General features: G+C 40.0%; 2 protein-coding genes across 2 annotated transcripts in view; one reads left to right on the forward strand and one right to left on the reverse strand.

Moving 5' to 3' along the window:
• Positions 1–19,500, forward strand: part of LOC308405712 (histone H1-like) — a 160,907-nt gene that overhangs the window by 16,080 nt on the left and 125,327 nt on the right. The window lies entirely within an intron of this gene.
• hamp (hepcidin antimicrobial peptide) lies at positions 15,525–16,506 on the reverse strand. The gene is made up of 3 exons (XM_080896572.1): positions 16,229–16,506; positions 16,051–16,128; positions 15,525–15,907 (listed from the first exon to the last, which is right to left on the reverse strand). The coding sequence occupies exons 1-3, from the start codon at positions 16,313–16,315 to the stop codon at positions 15,800–15,802; spliced, it is 273 nt and encodes a 90-aa protein (XP_080752698.1). The 5' UTR covers positions 16,316–16,506; the 3' UTR covers positions 15,525–15,799.

The following is a 19,500-nucleotide window of genomic DNA, read 5'->3' on the forward strand; positions in this document are numbered from 1 at the left end:
TCATCATCACTCCCCCTCCCATCCCCACTTATTCTTTTCTAAAAGCAGGTAGCCCATCTTCTTTTGTGACTCTCTGTTTCCTTCCCATCTTGTCAGATAGATCATCCCAATCAGTAGTATTGTAGCTTTCCTTTCCCCCTTTTTCCTGTTCCCTCACTCTATTCCCTCCTCCCTGCTCTGCCATCTTCTGCCTTTTTTACACTTTCTGTGTCATTTGCTTCCTTTTTAGAAAAAAAATGACACCCCTACAGATCCACTGCTGTGTTTTTTCCCCTCTTACATGGTAATCAGTTTGCAAATCAGTGCAGTGTCAGGAAGAGTGTTGCCAAGTTGTTTGGATCACTCTGCCTTAATCTGCGAGACGGTGGAATCGTTGCGGACTACGGAGCACGCTAGTCTAGAGTGGATTTATGTTTTAGGGGAGGCTCAGAAGGCGGAGAAGAAAGAGATATTACATTTGAGAAGTAAAGTGCTCTATAAAAAAATACCCAAAGCACTTAGGATGCAACCGAATAAAAAGAGGCTCAAATTCATAATGCTATTCGTTATGATTTATTGACAAATTATATTTCAAGAAATTTTGAATGGTTAGGAATCAGTTTATAGCTGTCTAAAGCTTGCTGACAATCCTCAAGTTTCAAAACTTTTATATGAATAAAAAGCTCAAATTAAAGTTTAATCAGTAACTGTTATTCTTAGTATTCATTTGGTGTCACTTTTGCATATTTTATAATTCCCTTCCAGCTTTCAGCCAGAGTAAACAGTCACTGGTAAATTTTTGGTGCCTTTGTTTTGTCTTTCCACGATTGTTCCACAGAAAAACAACTAAAGGTCATAATGGTTTACAAGCTCAAAAGTCAATACTTTATCAGCTTTGCTAGAATAATGGAGAACATAAAAAAGGAAGAGCAAGGAGTGGGTTTTTATACAAGTTCCCCCAGGGACCTTATCTTAACACAAACTGTTTTTAGAGAAGATGAGAAAATGAAAAGCCTTTCTGAGCATAACATTTTTTTTCTTGTAGAGTTAGTCAGGTTTGGCCTTGACAGCTGCAGTACATCCTCTGTACTTTTGTATTGGTAGTGGAGGCATTTGTAAACTGAATAAAAAATATGTTAAGGCGCACATTGAAACGCTTGGTTCTTTGCTTCATCGCTTACTCAGTCTAACATTTACATTTATATGTATGCATTTAATGCAACAATGAATCACATATAACCTTAAGTATTACTTAAGTAACGACTTCAAGTATCAGCTATGTGAATTCAAATACCCTGCAGCCATGGACACTCCTAAATCAATTTGTGTTGAACGAAGTGCAGCAAGTCCTGCACTACTGGTAATCAGTGTTGGGGATACATGTACCAGCGTTACGTATTTAAAATACTAAATATGAGTAACTGTATTCTGTTACAGTTACTGCTTAAATAAGTGATAATTAGAATACAGTTACTTTGTTGAAATAAATGGATTACACGGCGGTCTTTTCCTGTGTCATATGTTAGACTATCCCCTCTTTATCTCCTCTCAAATTTTTGTAATTCCACGGATTGCCAAACAGAACATCCAATAAGAGGTTCTGACCAGATATCTGACCGTGCAATGCAAACTGTTTGCCAGCAACCGAGCTGCTTTCAGTGTCAAAAGACTCCATCTCCAACCTAAAGAAACATCTGGCAGTATGTTTTGCTGTGTGATCTATTATTATTGCTGAAGGCTGCATTACAACCTGCTAGCTGCAAATGATCATCTGCAGTTCTCAAAGCAAACAGAAAGAAAACATGTTATTGACACAGAAATAGTTTTCGATACAAGATCACTGCAAAAAGTGAAGCCTTACCTAATGTCCACCCTACTGTTACTCATTTTATATTAAGATTTAAAAATCTAGTTGGTATTGCTTTCAGAACTGCACATGATTATTTCAGCTAGCAGGTTGTTAATGCTATCCATCAACTCTACAGTCTGTGGTCTATGAACTAACGCCAGCTAACAATGTCAGCTAGGTGGCGAGTAGCCTTCAGTAATGAGAATAAATCACACAGCAATAGTACATTCATAACAATATATCAAGTAATCCAAAGTATTCAGAATACGTTACTCAGATTAAGTAACTGAACTTAATACGTACATTTTGGGCCATATATTCTGTAATCTGTAGTGGAATACATTTTAAAAGTAACCTTCCCAACATTGCTGGTAGTAAAAGATTAGTATAAAGATTGTATGATGAGGAGATATGAGACTGAATTGAAATATATGGCAAAACAGCAACAGCTCTTTAAAATTCTATTTCAGGTCAAAATCAGCAGACTTTTTAAACCCCGTTTAATCAAATTGTTATTTATTTATTGTTCTTATAGTACTTTTTATATTTCTGCTGCAATTTGGTCGGCCATCTGTTGCTTTTAAACGGTCATGTAAATTTGACTCACTATTGTGTACATGTTATTTTCATGTTCCATTTATATCTGAAATGCAATTTCATTAAGGTAATATACTCATCTGCCGCTCTGTTAGTTACACCTATTTAAATGCTTATTAATTCAGCCAGCCACATCACAGCAACTCAGTGAATTTGAGCATTCAGACATGGTCAAGATGATCTGCTGAGACTCAGCATCAGAACAAGAAGGAAAGGTGATTTAAGGGGCTTTGAACATGATATGGTTGTTTGTGCCAGACAGGCTGATCTCTGTATTTCAGAAACTGCTGATCTACTGGGATTTTGCTGGCAGATCAGATTCCCCTCTCAGGTTTACAGAGAATGGTCCAAAAAGAGAAACTATCCAATGAGTGGCAGCTCTCTGGGTGAAAACTGCTTTTTTATGCCAGAGGTCAGAGGAGAACGGCCAGTTTTGCAATGGCAGCAGTAAATCAAATAACTCAATTAATGCTAAAGTATACAAATGAGCCTCTCTGGACATACAACTTATTGAACCTTGATGTAGATACACCACAGAAGTGTAAGACCAGACCAGGTGCCTCTTCTGTCAACAGAGAACAGGAAGCTGGGGCTACAGTTTGCACATGCTCAACAGAACTGGACATTAGAAGACTGGAGAACTGTTTCCTGGTTTGATTCGTCCCAATTTCTGCTACAGCATCTGGATGCTACAGTCACCTTTTTGCACAAACTACATTAAAGTATTGATCCATCTTTCCTTGCATAAACAGTGTGATCCTATTTTTTTCGCTGTGGACCAAATTGTCTGAGGAGTGTTTCAAGCACCTTGTTGTGTCTGTGCCGTGAAGACCTGAGGCAATTTTGAAAGCAAAAAAAGGTCTGGAGTGTGGAGCCTTCCTGCTGCTGCGGAGTCGGGGTGGTCTGCCTCCCCCCACCGCAGGGAAAAGGGAAACACCACCTGGGTCTGGGTGCAGTTCCCCCCTCCAGGGGCGGGGGCACCTAGACCCGGTTTGTAGAGTACGCTTGGGGAGTGTGATCGTGTGTACAACGTCTCTTTATGTCTGTCTCCACGTTGGTTGAGTGTGGAGTAAGTGCATATGAGAGCATGAGGGTGGGAATGGATGTTTGTATCTGTGTGTGCCTGTATGTCTGTGTCTATATGTCAGGTTGGGTGTCAGGCGCCACCTCTCTGGGGACATCTCAGGCCCTCCAAGGTTTGGAGGCCTATCTCCCCCTACCACCACTTCCCCTGCCAGTGGCGGACCCCCTCAGACATCGGTGCGTTGGTGGTTCTTTGTGTCCGGGGATGGGCGTCCAGGTACACACCGGCTCACTCCTTGGCGGCCGCTTATCGGGGCCTGGAGCCTGGGGCTCGCTCGGGCCACTTCGGAGGTGGGGTGCCCCCGGCCTCTCGGCCTGGGACTCGGTCACTCAGGCGCAGCTGGCTGCCGGCGGAGCTCACGGGCGCGTCACTGCAACTCCCCCTGGCTTCTGCTCTGCGGCTGCTGAGTGAGCCCTCATCTGGGACTCTCCTCAGCTCTTTCCGGGACAGTGGCGCAGCTGCCCCTCTGTTGGTCTTCCTTGGTCTCTTGTGTTCTGGGGGCCTCTGGATGTCTGGAGTTTTGATCTCCTCCACACCTGCTTCACGCCCTGGAGGACGGGGCTGTGGCCCCCCACACCCTCTAGCAGATTATTACATGAAGGAACCTTTTAAAAAACAAAAAACAAGCGCGTCCATGCTCACAGGTGTACACACAGGTGATCACACCCACAAACTACACCCTTTATGGCTCCTACCTCAAAGCACACTGTGTTCTGTTGATCTTATGTGCTGCACAATAAGGTTTAACATTTAGTATTTACTGTCATATTCCCATATATCATTGTGATGTTGTTTATTCTATTACTCTTGTTCTCTTCTGCTTGCTTTCTTTTTTCTTTCTCAGCAGGTGATCCAGGTGATTGATATATGCATTTTTTTTCTCTGCCCGTTCTGTTGGTTTTTGTCTTTTGCCCTTCTCCCCCGTCCCTCTTCTCAGCTGTTTCTCTTTCCCTCTTTCTTTCTCCCCTTCTTTCCCCCAGTCAAGTCTGTCCCGTATTCAGTAAGTGAAAATAAAATAAACAATAAAAGGTGAATCAAATGGACCATTACGGCAAGGCTGGGATGGTCAGTTTGGTAAAGTAAATCCGTTGGGCATCTTTCTTTGCCTTTAGACAACAATTCTGATGGCAAAAGAGCCAAACGGGACAGGCAAAAAAAAAAAAAAAAAAAAAAAAAAAGAAAGCAAAAAAAGGGTCAAACCTAGCAGTAAGTAAGGTGTACCTAATGAAGTGTCCAGTTTGTGTAATTGCCCAGAGGTGTTCCAAGTTGGCTGCAAAAATTTCATTTTACTGAATGCAAGAATTTAATTTGAATCTGATCCAAGGGGCTATTGGCCTGTGCTAGTACGATGTTTAGTAATCCATCCACAATGCTAATGGCCAATGCTCCCTTCCTAAGTTCCCACTCAACCAGCCAACACTTTGGTTCTTTTCATCCTTGATCTTTTGCTGGAAAACAAGTCTTCCAGAATGTGAATTAGCATTCAGAGGATAGGTGGGATTGTACTGGATTAACACGATTCCCTAACTGAAGCCAGGACAGGCACAGCTCATCTGATGGGGGAGAACAGCTGGGTGCATCTTTGCTCCCCTTCCCAAAACTCTGTTCCTCACCATTTAGCTTGTCATGCAGCAGCAAGCACAGATGGGATGTGTTTTGAGGAGAGTCACAGTTGAGCACCAGGGGGACCCCTCCAGGCTATGCTGTACAGTAGCCATTTGACTCCCAGAATGTAATCACACTGGAAAACGTTAGTTTGGATGGAGATTTGGTTTCAACAGATGATAGACACATACTGCAGCACTTCACAGGGCCAGGGGCAGGGATATATAGATGAATGTTTAGGGAATGAGGCCCGGGTTTGCTGATTTATGCTCTGGAGTGCCACTAGAGAGCCGAGTCAGCAGGATGGAAAGATGCTGCATGTCTCTCTAATAAATAACTCCTCTTCGAGTTAGTGTCTTTACCCGAAGGAGTAAAGAGGCCCCTTTGGAAAGTCTTTGCCCCCCCCCCCCCCCCCCCCCCCCCATGTAGTGTATATATGATAATTTTTTAATGAGGACCATTATGACATAGGCTGACATAACAACTATTTGAACAAGTTTATTGATCATTTCAATCATAACGAAACAGCTGAGTTTTCACAAACGTTCACTCTTATCCACACAGGATTATTCAGCAAAGCTTGGAAGGAAGCTGTAGCTAGTTTCCCAAGGAACAAACAGAAAGACCCTTCTTGAAAGCCCCTTGAGGTGACATGAGGAACAAATAATGCTGTGTTGTTATCGTTAACATGTTCCTTTCAAGAGGTGCTTAGGAAATCCCTTTAAGGCTCTCTCTTAGGGAATCAGTTCAGAATTACATAAGAGGATGCAAGGAATTTGGGGGGCGTATGCATGTAAGAGCACAGCGCAGCACACTAAACAAACCACACAAGGGTTTTCTTAATTAGGGATGATTTTCCTCCAGTACTAGCTTCAAATGCATTTTCTTCCTTTCCCATAATGCTTTGGTCTGGGGCATCCTTGGATTGTCTGCACCACTAGAGATGAGTTACACAGATACTCAGCTGTCCAGAAATCTGAACATGCGCTATTCACCAAAATATATTCATGTGTCATCTTCTTGTTTACTGACCCACTTTCAGATAAAAGAATGTACTTTCCCCCCTTTTTAGCTGTTTTTACTTTTTACCAGAAAGTCCCCATCATATTTTTTTTCTTTCTTTAATACTCATCCAGACTTTCTTGGCACAATCTGAATTGAAATGAAGTTGAATTGAATTTTCACCAAAAGAAAAGAGCAGTTTGTGTAACTATGTAGCAGGGAAGCAAGCTGAAGCATGAGAAGTGGGATGCCTTGACAAAGAACCTTACAAACACTGGGGGAAGGGAGATGGAAAAGGAATTCCAGATCAATGCATGATGCAACTAAAGCTCATTTTTAAGTATGGGAGGAAGCTATTTGCGCAAGAGCCATGGGTATGGTAACTGAGCATCAGTAAACATAGATGCACATTTCCCTGCAGATCTGATGGAGTCAGCTCTCCTGGGACTCCAAACGGCTCGCTAATATCCATCCCCACTGTACCGCCACACGTGGCCTAACAAATCACCAGCCTCACAGTGCTCAACACACCATGCCTCCGTTGAGCACATACGCAGAAGCGGCTAATCGGAACCATCCATTATATGGCGGAAAGCTTGTTTCAGGCCACCGGCCATTCACCGTGATGGATGTGATTGAAGGCTGAGGGACGGACAGAGAAAGAGAAAGACCTTTAGAGTGTGAAAACAGATTAAATAAGTCTTCTAAGGCATTACAGTATTACATGGAAATGCACCGATGCATGATCACCGAGCAATGTATATGTCTTGTATTAGTTTGTTATATAAATCTGCGACTAATTTAGCTACTTATCTCTAGATACGCTTTCACAGTCTGTTCCTTTGCTACAGGTATGAATCCATACAAGTTCGTACAATAACATATTAACATGCACCAAATGACAAAGTGTCTCTTTGAAGTAGGGCACAAAAAAGAAACTCATTATGTTTTTTTTTCTTTCATTCTGATATGAAACAGTTACATTTATGCAGAGGCATTTATGAAATGACATCCATTTTTGTGACTCACTACACTTCGGCTGCTAGGAGATGAAACACACGTGAAATCTGGAATGACAAATCCATGCACTACGATTTTGTAGCACCGTTACATTGACTAGAGGCACACAGGGGAGCATATACAGCTGCATTGTGGAGTGTGAGCCAGTAAAACAATGACAAGGCCTATCTATCCACCCCAGGGTGGCTTCTCCGAAGTCTGGAGTATTAAACTGAGCCCTGAGATAAAGCTTCTTCTTGCAGAGTTTTAGCCACGGGGGGAGTGTGCCCAGTCTCCTTATGTATTCCAGTCGTGCTGCATATTGTTTGATATAATCAACATGGACCAGGGGGTACTGCGCAGCACTCAAACACATAGCCCTCCCAAGGGTAATACAAGTCTGAGTAACACTGACATGATTTATGCAGATTTCACCACATGGCTATGTGCAATATTTTATATAAGAGTAGCATTTTTTTTCTTTTTTTTGTGCAGGTTTTGACAAACAGTGAAATATTTAAAGGTCACTATATGAGCACACAGTGTGGAAATTCTCATGTGGATGTGTGTATATTCACAATCCAAGAAAGACCATTCCATAAGTGCATTTTCAGCTTTGCTGAAACGAACTGTAAGAGAGGACGATTCGGAGTTCTGTTTCACCTCAGAGGTATTTCCTCTCCCACACAAGTTGCCTCATTTCCCAGTGCAAGCGTGGACTTGGAGCATACAATAGTTTTACACTGTATACATTTTTACTGTGTGGCTGGGACTGGAGAAGCTTTGGAAAATGAGAAAAAAGTTCCACATGTCTGAACCAAGTCTGAACAGGACTTTACATACCAATGTGATTACCCGAGTGTTACAGGTTTCCAAAACACTGGACTTATTTTTCAGAAACAAGTCTGCAAAAAATGCTGCACCCTCCAATCCCATCAGTTTGGCATATATGCACTGTGAGGATGAGGTAGGGCCTAAGCTTTTGCAGTATAGGCTGGAAGTCTGTGTAAAGTATTTGACAGCAAGAGACTGGAAGATTTGATAGGTAATGTAAATCATGGAATACGCCTCAGTGGAGAGGAGGGAGGGGGTTAGAGCAGAGCGATTCTATCAAGAACCAAATCCTCCAAATGCAGCTTTGAATAAGAATGAAATAGATAAAGCTTGGAGGAGCCATCATAGGGACCGTAATATTAGACAAACAGGAGATTTGCAATCCTGTTCTCTAAAATATCAGAAGACATTATCAGTGCCTACTGGCTAATCTCATGCTTTTTCCTGAATTTAGAGGACGGTGGCTTTGCTTTTTCCTCTTCTTGAGCTAACAAGGCATCTGTGTAGTGTGTGGGTGGAATGTCAGGGCAGTGTAGGTGACTATGGTCTTATCAGTGTTGAGAGCAGGGTCACAAAGGGGAAGCGATGTTTAAGGATGCTGGAATCTACTGTTCAAGTTTCTGCAACTGTCAGGAGGTTAATTTCATGAAATAGCTATTGAGTGCTGTTCACTTGACAAACTATATATCACTCACTCTCACTCTCAAGTGACTTTTTTGCCAGCACAGATTCTAAAGATTCTCGCAGCCACGTGTTCACGGTTTCTACTTAGGTAGAATTTTCACAATTTCATAGTTATTTATCTAACATTTTTTTGTTGTACTCCCTACATTTCTACACACGTACCTTAGTCTCATTATTTTAGGTTTAATGCTTTGAGGTGAGATATTACTGAGCCTGAATGGAAAGAACAATAACATATAAAAGATGGTACACGCACAAGCACCATGAGATGAAAGAGGCAATATATATGTATGGATTATTAGACTCTATAGCACTATATTCAATGGTTAAAGTGGCACTAACGCTAAAGAGGAGCATAAAGTGGGTAATGTTTTTTAAGTGGCAGGTAATTTCAAATGTAAAGTCTCTATCAACTCAACAAATAATGACAAATATAGAGACTGTGTGCATTTCGTTGCAGTGTACCTGCTAGCTAGACCTTCGATAAACTGAAATCTTAAACCTGCAGTGTCCTCATTTTTTAAATCAGATTTTGAATCTGCAAATGATGCGAAGTTCTTTTACATTTTTTATGTTGCCAAACGTCCTGCAAAACAAACCTAGGCATTCTAACTTTGCATTGTCAAAAGGTTGCATGAAAACACTCAGCAGTTTAGTGCAGGATAAATTGGGTTGCTTTGATGTGCTGTGCAAATTTACAGCAAAGCATTGTGTCGGACCGGCGCACAGTGGCTTTTGATGTTCATGGTCAGTGTTAGGTTACATCAGGTTCATTCACTGAGTTCAACTGTTATAACAGCTGTATACTGCCTAGTATAAAGGCAGTATAAATAGCATACTTTCAGTGTAGGGGATGGAAATCAGCCAAGATCGCTTGTGGAGCATCTGCTTATGTCTTGTTGAATTCCGTTGTGTAAATCAACAAAGTGAGGCAGCAGCAGAGGTCAGCCAATTACAGCTTGTACCCAAAGAAAATCTACTTGAACTCTCAATAGAAATTACTGAGAGTTGTACTTCTGCAGCTGATCTACGGGTAAATTCTATTTTAACCCCTCACTGTATTAATTTTTGTGTTCAGGTATGGAAAGCAAAGCAAGAAAACTTTGTCTTTCCAGCTATTGATGTTATTTATTATTATTGCAATAATTTAGCATGTTTAGTTAACTTTGCACAGAAATAGCTGGTAGAAACATCCTTCAAAGACATACTTTTTAACTCTGAGTACATTTCAGAGACTGTACTCTTTCACTTCTAATTGAGTAAAGAAATTCAATCAGTATTTAATTCTTTAACCCTAATCCACTGGCATCTGCACTTATACTTAAACAAATAATGTCTGTACATTTGTCAGTTCAGCATATGTTAAGAGAAAAACTGGGATGGACAACTAAACAGGAAAAAAGGCTTTAATTGGCTAGTCCTGACTGTTCTCACCAATATATTGACCTAGAAGATCGTAGAAGCACCGTTTATTTTCTCCTTTTGTTTTAGCAATTAAGCACTATTAATGAAAGGAAAGAAAATATGCGCAATGAGTCTAAGTGTGAGAGAACAGCAGTACTCAGCTGCTCTTTACCAGAGGGGATAGGTGGGTGGATAGGTGGGAGAGGAGGGGGTGAGGAGCTCCTATCACTCCCCTCCCTTAATTAAAACTAACGACTCCAGGTGCTGCATGGTGCTAGGCAGAGGAACGGCCGGGTGGCTTGTTTGTGTTGGTGGTTCGCCTTCATTACCACGTCCATCCATTCTCCTTAGGAGCCCACCGCAGTATCGACTCGGATCCCAACACACAATGTGCAATGTTAGAAAAAAAAAGGTGATCTAAATGCAAATGGTATGGTGTGATGCATTATACAAGGTGTATAGAGAAGTGATATGGGCAGCAGGAGGAAGATCCTTTCTTCAGGCAAAAGAGTTGGAATCTCAATGATGGCTGCAGGTCAATAGCAATACCACTCTTCTTAATGTTCTCCAAAAGCTTTGGGATGGGGAAGGTTGTTTCTCGGCAGCTAAGGAGTCGATTAACATGTTCACTCTTCAGCCTCTGAGGTATCTGGTGATCAATGAAAGACGGGGAAGAGAGTGAGAGAGCAACTGTCTATTCCCATCCCTGTCCTTTTAAATCACACTGGGTCTCAAGCGTCCTTAGGCCATCTTGGCATTCCTCTAACACACACACACACACACATAAATGCATTGTGGAGTGCTCCTCTACCCAAAGGGTGTACTGCCTAGATCTATATGTAATTATGACAAATAGTTACCTTCTTGATACCGCAGGCACTATCACAACTGTAAAATATGTTCGAATTTAATTCTAGAAAATCGATTTGAGTATAAAGGTACTTCGAAGAAGATTTTGGTCATTTAATTCAATATGAAATTTCAATACTGTTGGCAGGTATCAAACCCTGATAAATGCTGCAAGTTAAAACAGTTTAGACAGGCTACCAAAGCATGTGGTGGGGGTGCAGCTTCCTAAGGGGCATTTAACCAAATATTAATTGGGGTCCAAGCCTTGATAGGGGTCCAAGATAGATAGATAGATAGATAGATCCATTAGCCAATTGGCAGTAGTGTGATGGTAATGGTAATGCCTCTTTCTCCCTCTTTCTTCTATCAGGGTGAGTCTGCCCTTTTTGCTATTATGCTATTATTCTTATCATTGAGAGTACACCCTGGATTGATCTTTGGAGAGCAGCCCATTTATTCTCCTATTCTCTGGTATATCTCTGGTTGTGAGCCTCAGTTATGGACATCTTCCTGTCTCTCTGGATGCTATTCTGCACCTCAGTTAACCTGCTAACATGTTTCCAGGCTTCCCTGATTTTATAGTTTTTTTTTCCTATAAGGGGGTTGGTTCCTTCCCAGTCCACTGCTTCCCTTTGGAGCTACAGCTTCAACATGTTTTTTGAACATGTTTTCAATGTTCAAAGAAAGTGATGCACAAACACACAACAGATGAACAGATTCTACAGCCCATGCTGCACTTCTCCATTAATTTTCATTGATCTCAGCATTGTAGCCTTTGTGTCATTTTGATGACACACAGAAAATTTGCAATATCAGCCATGTGGAGGAGCGAATGTAAGGTGGGGCCATTACTTGCTACATTGATAAGTTTCTTTTTTTGTTCTTGTAATGTCATACCTGTCCACTAGATGCCCTCAGTATGTTTTACTTGATACCTGCCTGAACAGATGTTTCTCATTTACTCTTTAAGTCCCCACTGCACAGTAAAGGGAGTTTTTCAACTTGCTAGACTTATGTTATGTTATGTGTTGTTTGAGCTTCAAAGTCTACCTGTTTGTTTGCCTCGTCCATCTGGCGGCTTGTTGCCAGGTGTCAGCCTGATCTTACTGACAATATACTGCCTGTGAAGCCTTCAACTTTTATGGACTCTTCGTCACTTTCCCTCCTACACATAAATTTCCGCACACGCACTATTACACTCAACGAGGCTACTTTAATTTGAATAAAATCCAATAAACAAACTTGCCTGGGGTGGAAATGCTAAACTATCAAAGACAAGACAACGCAGGGATCATTGTGCTTGTTATGCCTTTGGCATTCATTCTTGTTGTGTCATTAAAAATGCTTATTGAAGTTCTATTTGCCCTCAATGATGTTGATTTTCTTTTGATGATTCTTTTCTCCTCTTAGCATTTGAGTGGCCCGGACATAATAAAGGCCAAAGCCTGGCTTTATTAAGTAGGTCTGAGTTTATTGCATGAAGTCGTGCTTGGATTCAACACTTCACTCAGGTTCATTCGGTTCTCTGAAAATCTTCTACTCAGAGGTAGCCTAAGATTTGTAAGCAGTAAGCAAATGCAGGCCACTTGATTTCTAGGATAATTCTGTTTTTGGTTCTAAATTATTCTCAGAGCTGACCTATTTGGATTTTCCTTATTTTCTGTCAAATACTGGTACAGTAATAGATGCTCATATTAGACATGGTCAGTATGTGCACAAGTAACCTCTGTGCAAGCCCAAGTATCAGACTGTTCTAAATGCTCGATTTCCATTATATGTTGCTTTGTTTTGTTTTCTTACTCTTGCGTGCATGGTGTTGAAGAAACACAGAGCTCTGCATGTGAAAAGGACAGAACCACCCAATATTAAGTAATCTATGGATTTTAGACGTTTATGGAAAAATATGTAAATGAAAGTTCAATTTGATTGCCTTTTCTAAAAAGAAAATGATAACAGTTGATACTTAGCACTGGACTTTTTTATTTTGTTTTCTTTTTGTTTTGCACCATGCTTTGTTACATTTTTTTGTTCTTCACACTACTTCCCAGAGAAGTCTTTTATTAATCCAGTCCAATATAATGCTGGATGTTCAGGCAGCTAAAGTTAAAAGATGAAGCAGTGTTGAGGAATCAAAACCAGATAAGTATACATGATACCACTAAAATGTGTATTGATATTCAGACCCAATTGTCTCATAGCTGCTATTAATCATTCTGCTAACTATTGAAAGCTGTGCTTCGTTACCTTTGCTACTTCCTGACATCAGAATTTTCTTAATTTGGTATTTCAGTGCATTTCCCTCAGGTACACCTTTCAACAGGGGTGTATGCACATTTTTATGCAGCTTATGGCTGAAGGAATTAATTTCTAATTAGAATTAGAAAGTTAGTTTAAAAGTTGCATGGTGTTAAAGGCACAAGAGGTAAAACATTTGCTTTGGTGGATACACCATCTACTGTATTGGGGCCTATAATAACTTAAATAATTAATATTTGTAATGATCAGTCCACAAATTAACTGGAAATAAACATAGCAGCTCAGATTTATGAAGAAGGCGAAATTCTGCTTTAAAAGCTTGGATGTATAGTGTATAGCGCCATTAATAAGATTTCTTGGCCATTGAGTAGGCAATTTCTTTTCTTTCTTTCATTTTCCCAGGCACTTAAATGAAAGTGCAGTTTAAAAGCATGTTGTTTACTCAGTTTATTTTGAAAAGACACTGCTGAATGTAAAAATGATTCAAAAAAGATTTTGAATCTTTCGAGGTAGAGCTTTTCTGAAAGAAAAGGGTCTAGTAAAATATATATATATATATATATATATATATATATATATATATATATATATATATATATATACATATACTTTTTTTTTTTTCTTTCTACATTTAAGATCTTTGTTTTTTTGTTCAATTTTTGTTGCCTACTGGAACATTTCAGCTCCTATTTATTCCTGCTCCTGTGTATGTTCATCTGCTAATCTGCCCAAAACACAAGGAATATGTTTTGATTCCTCATGCATGCACCAATGAAAAGCGTAACAGCCACACTTAAAGTCGCTGCTGTTAGATTATAATAAATGTTGAAGGGTGTCAGTTGGAATTTTCCTCTAGAGTGTGCATGACAGTTGTGGTGATGCAAAAATATGCACAATGTGCAGGAGAGTGCTTTTACAATGCTTTCCCACCATTTTACATTTATTGCTATAAAACAAATTCTTTGTTCAAATTGACTAATTCCAGTGAATTTATTTGTGTGTGCTGCTTTTATGCATGCACCTTCGCCTGTGTCTGTTGTCTGCTCTGGGGAAATCATTAAACATATGCGTAGAAGCCTGAACCGACTTTGCTATGTTAGCAAGCTCCCCTAGCTGGTCACAGCTTATCACAAATTATGAGCTTGTTTATTCTGGCAGCATTTGTGATGCTGTTGCTGTGAGTTTATTCCTGCTGTGGCATTGCACTGCATTTCCCCAAAATAATTTAGTAGTACGAGCTTTTATATTTAGCTCACCTATTCCAAGGTCTGGTGTAATATAGCATACATAATATGCACGATACTAAGTGATAGAAAAGAAATCCATAAAAGGATGACAGAACTGCTCTTTCTGTGCAAATATTGTTTATATAATAATTTACACAACAATACACAATGTAGTTCTAATTATACAATAATTTATCATTCTACCTGAAACCTGATCAGTTAAACTTTTATTATAAACCATAAACACCCCCCATCACTCATTACTCCCCATAACTTGATGCATTATTATCAGTAAACAATACATTTTGTTACCATTTTTTCACCATCCTCATCAAGGTCAACTAGTGAAAGCCACATGTTTGAGTTTGAGTCGACTTCACAAACTTTTTTCTTACCAGTAGTAACTCTAATACTACTAGCTAAGCACGACGGTAACCTGAAGGTCCCGGCACACTCTTACATCCTTACCTAACATGCTTTACAAGACAGAGAAGGAGACTCTTCTTCCACATAAGCACTGATTTCTTTTATTTGCTTTCCATTATTTCCCTTTACTCTAGAGATCATTTTAAAAGATAATCAATTTGAGCTGATCACAATATGCATTTCAGCGGATAAGAAATTATGATAATGATCTGTAATATAGCCCCAGCTGAGAAGGCTAATTCATGTTTATATTGCTTCTGCTCTCACCTTCTGCTTATTGTTCCCCAGATAAACCTCAGGTAACATGCAAGAACTTTTTTTTTTTTTTTTTTTTACTATGTAATTTGTCTCAAGAAGAAAAACTCATTGTGCGTTATTTTAAGAGTCTAATAGAACACCATGTATAGTAATTAACAATAAATGTGACCATAAACTGTCAGTTCAGTTACTAGTGTGTAAACGATTTGTCAGCGATGGAGAGCAGAACAAATTTTGATGTTAATTGTGTATGAGTTGTGCGTTGTGTGTAGTGAGTATTAAACATTGCATATGCAACATGCCAGCTGTTTCTAGTGATATAATGATTTAATGTAACAAAGTAGAAGCTCAAAAGGTAAAATTGGGATAGGATATTGATTAATAATAACATAAACCTGAGACCTAATCTCTTGCTAACTGTTGTAGATGAACATTTCCATAAAAATGACAGAAAACATTTTTGCAGCTGCTTTTAATTTGTATTCTTTATTCAGTGCCAAATATCAACTTTTTCCAATGAAAGAAATGTCCACATCTGACTTTCTCTTTAAAAGAAATTCACAAAATGGTTGAAATGTATAAAATAAATACAGTAGAGAAGCTCTCCTATTTCGGTGCTGTTTCATAATTCACATCTCCTCAAAATTATGTAAAATGTGTATAGCACAGTAAATGCTACGGAGAAAGTCTTTAAGAAAGAGTCAATAAGCATAATAAATTAATATTTTGTGGCTGTTGCGGGAATCCTCAGAACTTGCAGCAGAAGCCGCAGCCCTTGTTGCTTCGGCAGCAATTGCAGCACCAGCGGCACAGGGAAAGATGGCTCTGACGCTTTTGCCTGATGTGATTTGGCATCTGTGGGAAAGACAAAAGACGTGAGCAAGGTGTTCAACTCCATCCGCTCTATATACCAAGGTACTCTGCAGGGAAAATGCATCCACTTAAATTTTAATTTGCTCTTGGTAATTGGTTTAATTCATTCAGTCGATTGAACATACCATTGATGACTCCGCTGACATCTCTTGATGTGCCACAACTGGAGTGTCATTGCTCCCTGCCTCCTCCGGCTCTTGCACCTGTTAATGAATTATGCACATTGAGGAGGCGCATCTCAGCGTCCTGGCAAAACATTTATATCTAATAAGCAAATGAAGTGAGTTTAAGACGAATTCTTACCCCAGCAAATGGGATGGCAGAGCTCTCCAGAATGCAAATAAAGGCGAGCACGAGTGTCACTGCAACTGCAATGCTGAATGCCTTCATTTTTGTCGGGGTTTAAATGGTTAAGTTGTTTTACCCTTTGAAGATTAGAGTTGATGGGTCTTCCCTCTCATGGGTGCCGGTGCAGCGAAGAACACCACAATACCTTCAATTTATTCTTCAGGTCCAGTGATGGATAGTGATTGCCTGGGCAAGTGGATTTCTTTAGATATTTCACTGACCCTTGTCAGCTCGTGTCCTTCTCCTGTTTGATGGTATGCTGACTGTGTTGGTTTTTATACACAGTTGGGCTCAGTATTGCCTCATCGCTGCTGGAGGCCCAGCCCTTTCCTGGCAACAGTTACCCAATTCCAATGGGGAAGTTTTTGACCTCTTCATTTCTCCTTACTGTAGTTCTGCAATACTAGGGGAAATTCACTGATCTATTTTTGATTGTGGGGTCCCAGTGTCTGAGAAAGATATGAAATCATCTACAGACTTTTTAAGGGAATAACTTTCCACTGTGAGAACATAATTCCACACATGAACACGCTGCTGGAGACCATTATTTTTACAATCTCTGAGAGCAATATGTATTATGTAAATTGGACTTTTGTTCTGGAGGAACCCTGGTAAGAGCACAGTACTTTCTCCAGCAAAAGGCCTAGACAGCATAGGTCAATCTATTGCATGGCTGACTGAGTCACACTTGTTTCGACCCAGGAAATCCTTCACTAAGGAGAAGGAGCCACTTTGGAATATCCATTGCTCAGTCTAAAGGATGTAATTACAACCTCTCAAATGGAATAATTAGCCCCTCATTTTCAACACGTTCAGTTTTTGCATAATACACAGGAACCTGCAGTTGAACCAAATTAAATCCCTTTGAGAGCTGGAGAGTAGTAGCCAGGATTAAAAAGCTCCATTTGAGAGTCAAGGTGTTTCAATATGCAAGAGTTAAAGATGAATATAAAATAATGTAGTGGGGTTTATTATGTGTTGACAACAAAGAATTGCATTGTTTCTGGTATTTTAATCTGCATCTGTTCTATGTCATAGTTTTTATTCTTTCATGCATCATTCTTAGAGCAGATAATTAAGAACCAACATACAAAATAACAGCTGCTTTTGTTTCCTCAAAACATTTCTCATTTCCTGGCAATCTCATAGTTTCTGAATAAATTTCAAACTGTGCACAATTAAAAACCATGTTTATTTAATGGCATAATAATAACAACAGCAGACTGCTCACAGTTTTGTTGGAAAACCGGATTTCTCATTCCTTCCTTTGCTACTGAAGCCATGAGAAACACCTACAGATTAATTAACCAGTCAGTGGAAGAAAACTATTCCACAGGAACATCAGGCTGTGAATAAACACAAAAATCAATAATGGTGGAAATGAAATAAGAAAACGGCTAAATAAAGGAACAAACTGATAAATGATCGCGCTGTGGAGGCTGATAAAAATCAGAGGCCATTTGAATTCTCATTATACCTTCAAAGTCTTTCCAATCGCCCGTCCTGACTCAATTAAGGAACAACATGTCACAGGACCTCTGCGTCAGTCTGTCTCGTTTACTGATAACCCCGCTGGCCCACATGCTTGCTTTGGGTGACCACAACATCAGTGTCAACAAATACAGCCACGAATGGCTCCGCATTTGTTGGAACACATCCATAGTTTTATCATTTTTACAAGATCATCACATTTTCATTACTTACTATGCATTTGATTTTTGTCTTTTATGCTCACGTGTGAGGAGAAGAGGCTCTAATCCTATATCTAGTCCACGTTATGTCTTCAAATAATGAACATGTCATTTTATTTGATGTGCTTCACTAAGCATGACTCGTGAGATGCGAGATCTGACGCTTGTTAACAGTACAAAGACAAAAGTAATATATCCAGTTTCCCCAGAGTGTAAAAAAAAGAAAAGAAAAATTAAAGATCTGACGTTGAAGTTGTTTTTTTTAAGAATTCATAGCAGAGTTTTCCAAGTGCACATTTTGTCCTGTTTTCCTGGGCGCCCCTGTCTGTTAGCAGTCCCTGTGGCTATCAGTAGGAATCTACTTGCCAAACAAATGCCGGCACCAGCATGGCGGACAGATTCACCTCAGCAGGCGCCACTCTACCAGTTTCTTTGCCCCCGGTCGAGGACATTGCCCCCGTCTGTCTCTGTTTCATCATCATACCCTACTGCTGTCCCCATCCATTTGTCACCCCTCCTCCCCCTTGCTCCTACATGCTTTATAGGCTGCTGTAAGACAATCCATACATTATATCTGCCAGCTGCCAAAGCCATCACACAAAAACAGTGCCCCTCGATGCAGTCAACCATTTCCCTAAATACGTCTTCTCTCAAAACTGGGTCACGAGTGAACCAGTGTTGGGACATCACTCAGGGGGGAGGAGTATGGAGTACAGGTTAATGGGTTGCTGGTCAATGCAGGGACTTTCCCTGTCAGCGTGGAGTGAGAGGCAGGTTACAATATGCTACTGGAACTTCCAAAATTTCAGTAAGTAAGACCAGTCCTAATAGATAAAAATAACGGGCAAGAGAGCACTTATTCATGCTACCATAGCAACTTCAACTAAACAATGAATGAAAAAATTTAAATTATAAACTGTACACTCAGTACACCCTTGCTGCATGTCATTGTGCAGCTCTACTGCCTGGTCTCCTTTCATCTATTTTCAAAATCTATTATAAAATCATAATGTGCCCCAAAAAAGAGGGCTAAAAAAGCTAAACATTACAAAGAAAAAAAAAGTACTTTAAGCTATGAAATGTTTTAATTTGTCAAACAGATTTTGTCTCTCAGAGGTACCTTCAGATACAACACATGGGGGGAAACCAGCTTAACACCGAGGTGAGATTTCTTTTAGTCTTGGATAGAAGTCTAAAGAACACAATAATTGCAGTCTGCTTGAAAAAAAAGTATGAATTAGCTTTTCAGCATCTAGTATCTCATGAGCAACTACACCATGGTGATATTTCAGAGTGGGAAGATGACTCCTTTCCCCCATTTCCCTCATAATGGAAAGCATCTTTTGCCATGTCAGTGTAAAAGCACACCTGGGGTTGTCTGCCAAAGTGAAAGGCTTTACTCATAATTTTCCAGTCAACCGTGTTTTATTTAAATGTAGCATCTATACATGATATTTTATAGCTTAAAAAGATGTTAAATCTTTGTTTGGTTAAACTGGCTTTTGCACAGGGTATAATCCACTCAGTGAGCTCTAC

The sequence above is a fragment of the Rhamphochromis sp. 'chilingali' genome (genome assembly GCF_963969265.1).
Source record: "Rhamphochromis sp. 'chilingali' genome assembly, chromosome: 11".
Taxonomy (NCBI): domain Eukaryota; kingdom Metazoa; phylum Chordata; class Actinopteri; order Cichliformes; family Cichlidae; genus Rhamphochromis; species Rhamphochromis sp. 'chilingali'.

Coding starts and splice junctions, on each gene's coding strand:
- hamp (XM_080896572.1), bottom strand. CDS start 16,315: ATGAAGGCATTCAGCATTGCAGTTGCAGTGACACTCGTGCTCGCCTTT. Junction 16,129..16,228: donor CTGCCATCCCATTTGCTGGG/GTAAGAATTCGT, acceptor ATTCATTAACAG/GTGCAAGAGCCGGAGGAGGC. Junction 15,908..16,050: donor TGTCAGCGGAGTCATCAATG/GTATGTTCAATC, acceptor TCTTTCCCACAG/ATGCCAAATCACATCAGGCA.